Source organism: Oratosquilla oratoria, chromosome 41, assembly GCF_046742065.1.
Source record: "Oratosquilla oratoria isolate Oo_2021 chromosome 41, ASM4674206v1, whole genome shotgun sequence".
NCBI lineage: Eukaryota > Metazoa > Arthropoda > Malacostraca > Stomatopoda > Squillidae > Oratosquilla > Oratosquilla oratoria.
The window spans coordinates 13,300,138-13,307,637 of NC_134817.1; the positions used below are offsets into that span (position 1 = coordinate 13,300,138).

The 7,500-nt window shown below is 37.4% G+C and overlaps 1 protein-coding gene across 4 annotated transcripts in view; it reads right to left on the reverse strand.

Moving 5' to 3' along the window:
• LOC143020984 (uncharacterized) overlaps positions 1 to 7,500 on the reverse strand; it is a 224,326-nt gene that overhangs the window by 51,123 nt on the left and 165,703 nt on the right. For 3 of the 4 annotated variants that reach the window (XM_076178046.1, XM_076178045.1, XM_076178043.1), the window contains one exon: positions 5,096 to 5,116. The exons of the other annotated variant lie outside the window; for it this stretch is intronic. In XM_076178046.1, coding sequence (XP_076034161.1) covers positions 5,096 to 5,116 — 21 coding nt within the window. The remainder of the gene's footprint in view (positions 1 to 5,095; positions 5,117 to 7,500) is intronic. 4 annotated transcript variants of the gene reach the window in all.

Here is a 7,500-nt window from a genome sequence, read left to right on the forward strand (position 1 = left end):
GGGGGTAAGGTGTTAGGGTGTTAGAGGGGGGGGGAGGTTCTGGTGGGGACGAGGACTGACCAGAATGCCTACCCGCCCAAGTGAATAAAATCACCTGAGGGCAGCCAGGGCCAAGCAGAATCGAATTCCTTTCGAACCTCAAACGACCCTGGCTCCCGTCCCACGTGAAGTGTTGGGTCAAATTCGCAACCTTTGCCCTTACTGCTACGACAACGCGTCAATGTACTGTCAGCGTTACTGATCACTAGCTGACGAACCATCTGCTGACAAGTAGTAGAGGAGGAGCTGACACCCAACAAGGCACCAGCTGACTCGTGACAGAACCAGCTGGATTCCTATGATGGCCATCTGTCGTTCTACATACCAGCTGAGTATTGGGATAAGAAATATCTGAAAAGAGAGAGAGAGAGAGAGAGAAAGAGAGAGAGAGAAAACTGGAAGATCTTGTTGCACCAGCTGCATAGCCCACGTGCTAGCTGTGTTTTAACTTCATACCATCTGGCGTCCTCAAGTTTTTGCTATCCTAGGTCTTTCGTTTTCCAGATAAGCTGTTATTAATGTCTAAACTGGTTTGTGTAATGTATATGTATATATATATATATATATATATATATATATATATATATATATGTATATATATATGTCACGTCCTTAACGTGAATAGAATCTTGTGGTTGTGCTGTGTCACGCCCTTGTGTGAATAAAATTTCCTGCGAGTAATTTTAAGACACGCCTTGCATGAATTTATGTTATAAACTTGTATTGTGTTTCATAATATTAATGTGTACTTTTTGAAATAGTAAGTATTGCGGAATACCCGTCTGTTGGAGTGCGCCCCATTACGTATTATCAGATGATGCCAAGCTCAGAAACGTACCATAATTTGGCGGGAAAGCTCACTCTGCTTTTCCATTGGCTAAAGATCTTTAAACTACCGTTTTACGTACGTTTTGCCATACTTGAAACGTCAGGTTCCATTCCCGGGATACAAGAGGCCAAGCAGCCAGCGACCCGGACTGAGACCAAACATGGAGACCAGAAGAGAGAGATCCAGAAGGCTAAATGAACAAAGACAAGAAAAGAAGCAGACACCCAGGGCCCATCTGAATCTACGTAGAAATTATTCTACATTCGTCGACTACGACAACTCCGCTAAAACAAGTCTTTTGGACCACAACTCCACAAGAAGCGCACAGCCTTCGTGTTTTCCCGAATTGTTTCGCACACCTCCAGACTGCTGCTGGACTACGTGCGACTCGGCACGGTTATTTTCTCAATTACAAAACATCAACCAATATCTTAGGTGTTCCCGACTACCAGAAGCTTCACCTACCAGAAGTTATCGTACATAATCTCAGCAACCAGAATCAAAACTCGTCTATACCATAATTAAGACTTTGTTTCACCCACCTGTTCTTATGTGCTGCATACAAGAGCACATCCAGCTACTCCACTTGGTAAATAATTATATGTGTATATTCTATGTCATATGTATTGATATTTTTTATTATTATTCTGTGCCCATTTATGTTATGTTATTTTTATTCGTGTAATAACGTTTAATTTTAACGGAAAGTTTAATTATCTTGCCTTTACTCTGGCATTCGTCCGAACTGCGCACGGTCTTAACTTTTTATTTTATTTTATTCATTTATTTATTTTTTGTGTCGCAACTAGCAAGGCCCATAGGTGGGTCGTGACAATATATATATATATATATATATATATATATATATATATATATATATATATATATATATATATATATATACAACATAGACCCACTCTGAAGAGGATCACAGTCAGTGGTCGAAATATACGGTTTACTCTGTATCTCAGGTTATCTTTCTCCGAGAGTGGGTCTAAGTTTTATTTTACTCATGTGCTACATCTACGTCATTATATATATATATATATATATATATATATATATATATATAATATATATATACACATACACGAGTATATTGTTATCAATACTTGCTATTGACCTTACCCATATTTCAATATATTCATACAAGTCTATACATGCGTACTAACCTTACCTATACAGTATACTATACAATCTATATTTCTATGTTTAAATGTCTATGTACTCATGCCAATATGTACGTATCTGTACAGAATATAACTACATGTACATGTTTGCGTGTACACATGCTGATGGCCACTGGCCACACGTCACACACGTGATTACGTGATGCACCCAATGGTCACTTGTAAGTGACCCATGCTCATGAAAAATATGTAAATATATTTCTGATGTTTTATATTTAGTATATTTCTATACTTGGCTGTTCCCTTATAGCAAGTTATTTTTTACTATATATATATATATATATATATTAAACATAAATACATATATTTTCTTTTTCTGATATATGCTGGGTCAGGTTCATACACGTCCCAATGCGTCTCACGATGAAAATCCGGACTCACAGAACTCTTACAACTTCTGCGCATCTATCTTCTAATGGGAAAACTTTCACCTATTCTGGCTCCCGACCTTTGATTTTATTTGTGACCAAGTTTAACTAGCTTGACCTAACTTAATTCCGAATCGACCAATCACTAATGAATATATATACATATATATATATATATATATATATATATATATATATATATATATATATATATATATATATAATCCAGCGTTTCGATTCCCGTCCAGGAATCGTCTTCAGGGGGTATAATAGATACAAAATTATGAACTCATATATAAATGGTCAATGTAGTATACCTACTAAAGGTTAACACTCTCAATCCCACATGGAAAGCAATACTCTTTACAATATTAAATCAATACAAAATAAAATTAACATGAAACTGATGTCACAATTTCATGTTAATTTAATCTTATTTAATATTGTAAAGAGTAATGTTTTATATATGAAATTGAGAGTGTGAACTTTTCCTAGGTATACCACATTGACCATCTATATTTGAGTTCATGATTTTGTATCCATTATACCCCCCTGAAGACGATTCCTGGACGGGAATCGAAACGTCGAGGCAAATAAACCCTTGAATTGTGTCTGGTGTTTATAACTTTCCGATATATGTATGTATATATATATATATATATATATATATATATATATATATATATATATATATATTTTTTTTTTTTTTTTTTTTCCGTCCCCGGGATTAAAAAGGTCTTCTGGACACCTTTTCTGTCCGGGTGTCGCCCCTCAACTAAATCAAACTATCTGGTATTTTGACAGAAGAGGCTATGTAAAGTAGGACGTCCGGTGACACAAGAGAAGGTCATGCCCTATGACAAACGGAGGGGAAGCTCTACGTTAAGAACATAAACAAAAACACAAACACAAAAGAAACACCACAATGATACAAACATACAAACAAATTACAAACGTGAGAGAGAACACACAACAAAGTTTTAGTAAAGAAATCAAGGATCGTGAGATGTGGCAACACTGTTTTTTGTTTACATCGTTATGATTTCGATCCAGCCTGGTTTTGCTACAATGTAAACAAACATTCGATAGATTTGGCATCACCAGTTTTGTTTATAACAGAGTAGTATATACTTGGCAACGCTGTTTTTATTTATGATAGAAACGTTTCTCATCAAGAAGTCATTGTTTCAGCACTGAATACATGATTATCAAGTTTATTCCATTCCTTAACCACTCTGTTGGCAAATCACCTCTTGCCTAATTCCTTTTTAAACCTAAATATGTCCAATTATGTCAACCTTCACGACAGGCGATTTTAGTCAAATAAGCGTGTACATGTACATATTAAAGACCTAAATTATATAACAATATCTGAAGAAAAAAATTCTTTGAAAACAAAATGCACGTTCAAGTAAACAAGGACAGCCATTGTGAACACAAACTCAGCTGAAAAATATTGTCGAAGTATAAACTAAGATTTTTAAAAATTTTCTTTATTCGTCAAACTTCGTGAGTAAACTACCAGCTGAAAACACAAACATACCTGCATTTCCAACACAAGTAAATACGCATAAAAGATACAGGATCCCAGCATGTTGCTTTCATATTATATATATATATATATATATATATATATATATATATACACTCGTATATATATATATATATAAATAAACATATATATATATATATATATATATATATATATATATATATATATATGACTACATAACCCTGTATTATTACATCAGTGGATCTTTATAAACCTGTATGCATAGTTACAACATATATAGTAACTTTTACATACACACACATGACTGCAGACCTCAGTATTGAAGGATCAAAACGACCCTTTTGCCGAGTTCTGTATTTGAAACGCTTCTTGCAACTGCCGCCAGGCGATTTTATTCATATGAAATAGCCCCCTCCACCTCCCCCCGTCTACACCCAAAGGATCAATTAATGGGGGGATGCTCCCCCTTTATTTAATAATTCAATAAAACCGTGAAATGGGGAGAGAAAAAGAGGGAGAGAGAAAGAGAGACTGAGGAAAGACACCCATGTACAGTAGCCACAAAAAGTCCATGCCAAGGGTTTGTTGCCCCCAAACCCTCCCAAATCCACTGACTAAGCCCCTCTACCCCTCTGTACCCCCTGAGCAAAACCAAAGTGAATAAAATAGTCTGGTGTGGGCCAGAAAAATATATAAAGATCGCCACCGTGAATAAAATTACCTGGCGGCAGCAGAACAAAGCTTACTAAATAATAAATACTACCAACATCAATATATATATATATATATATATATATATATATATATATATATATATATATATGATGTAAGTAAAAGCTTCAAGCAGAATAAACCATGCTAAGCAGCTACATTAACTAATATAGAAAATACTAGATATAGCTATAAAACGCATACACAAGCTTTAACCAATTAACCGGATATAAAAAAGTAGAACAAATAGTCTACACAATATATATATATATATATATATATATATATATATATATATATATATATATATATATATATACACCACACACATACGTGTATGTATGTGTGTGTGTGTGTGTGTTTGCGTGCATATACATGTACGTGTATATATGTACGACATGCAAAGCTTAAATTAGACAGAATAAAGCATGACAAGCCTACGTACCGGCCATAGCACCTGAGTGTGCTGCGGGAAGAACAATGCATGGGATCAGGCTTTATGTGCTGTGCTACGCGTGTCATAAGGCTTGTGTCATGTCCGTGACGTCATAGTGTGTCACCATGTGCTGTGTTATGTGAGCTTTCTTCCGTGTTACGGGCATGTGCTTCGTGCCTAACACGTGATGTGGTGGTGATACGTGATGTGATGTGGTGGGGGAGGGTGTGGGGGGGAGAATGGGGGAGGGGGGGTGATAGCGGGGGTGGGGGGCATTTAAAATATATCTAGGATTCTAAAAACTAGTAAAACCTTCAAAATGTGGCGAACTCCAAATTTCTTTCACTCCAAAAGGATAAACTTGTTTATTGTGAGTCTCTGAGGCAGAAGATGGACCACAAGACTGAACTGGTCTTCTGTAGACCGCGACGCCATTCAGAATGGCGAAGTTAGGTAAAAATAGGACAAATATAGCCAAGCCTTGGCTAGAAACATAAAAGATACCGCCATAACGAGGGATATAATGAGGAAAGTTGGCTTATTTTTCACATCGTGGCGGCGATATCTTTGTCCTAAATTTACCCATCCCATAAACAGCTACAATGAAATTTCCTAGACTTAGGAAAACATTTAAAGTTCGCCACGAACGCCTGAAAGGGGTTTCAGGAAGTGTGGTTGAACACGCTTCTCCGAAGTCAGCAAAAATAAACAAACAAATAAAATATTAATTGGCTAAGATGGCGTAAATATGGGAGTATGACAGGGTGACAGGGAGGAGGGTGGTGTGTATATATATATATATATATACATACATATTATATATATATATATATATATATATATATATATATATATATATATATATATATATATATATGAAGGGTGCCCGTTTTCTGAGAATATTAATTTCTTTCCAACTTGGCTATTCCTTCTACAATGACCATGAGGGAGAGAGGGAGGAGGAGGGGGAGCGAAAAAGAGGAAGGGAGGGAGGGGGAGCTAGTGTGTTCGAACCCAGATCTTCCCGCCGCCCTCCCCTCCTCTGCCCCCCCCCCCGCCCTGTGGTACGGTTCTTTTTCGCTGTCGCCAGGCGATTTTATTCACTTCCATGCCACCTTCCTCTGTAGCTATGATGGTATAAAACTGTGGTGGTGGTCGTAGCGGTGGTGGTTGAAGTAATGGTAGTTGTGGTAGTAGTGGTGGTGGTTGTGGTGGAAATCGTGGTGGTGGAAGTCGTGGTGGTGTTTGTGGTGGTAGCAGTGTCAATGGTGTCAGTAGGTGGTGACAACAGTGATCTTGATCGCCATGGCGACGATGGTGTCGGCGACACACACACACACACACACACACACACATACACAAACACACACACACACACACACCGGGTCAATGAGGCGACGAGTGTATAACCTGAGGTCACCGCCTGCATACTGTGCTCCACTCTGCCCTGGATGGCACCTGACGGACGGGCGGACGGAGATGACGTCGCGAAATTGAGTCCAAAATTGAGTGTGCAGAGAGAGACAGAGAAAGAGAGAGGGAGGGGGAGGGGAAGAGAGAGAGGGAGGGGGAGGAGAGAGAGAGGTAGAGATAGAGAGAGCGAGGGAAGAGTAGAAATAGAGAGAGCGAGAGAGAGGGGGGAGAGAGAGGGAGGGAGAGAGAGAGAGAGGGGGGGAGACAGAGAGAGAGAGAGAGAGAGAGAGAGAGAGAGAGAGAGAGAGAGAGAGAGAGAGAGAGAGAGAGAGAGAGAGAGAGGGAGAGAGACGGGGACAGAGAGAGAGATACACAGAGATCTTATCTCTGTTGCGTGAGATAGTTATCTAGTGTCCACCATAAATTCTGTTGGTCTTCTTTAACCTAAAACTTTCGCTAACTAACTAACGAAGGCGGTGGAAGCCAAGAAGATAATGAATGTTTTCAAAAGAAAAAAAAAATATTATCTTAAACAAAAGTTAACTTCACGGTACTTTTTCTATGCGCAAGAAAACAGTTCACTACAACAGTGGCTTTTCTGTGATCAAAACTTGTTATGATCCGATTACATTAAATGTGGAGGAATATAGTCTAGTAATCTTGTGGACCTCCAAAATTGCCCCACTGCATCACTTTTTGTGGTTACATTGGTAAGATTTTTTTTTATCAGATTATTGTTTCTTTCACAAGGATACTAATTCTATATTTGAATGCATTAAACACTATAGACGAAATATTTTGGTCAGAATCGGTCCCCTGTAAAACATACGATCAAACACAATGCCACCCCTTCCGAGGCTACATATATATATATATATATATATATATATATATATATATATATATACATATATATATAATATATATATATATATATATATATATATATATATATATATATATATATATATAGATATATATACACATATCACTGCCGATTC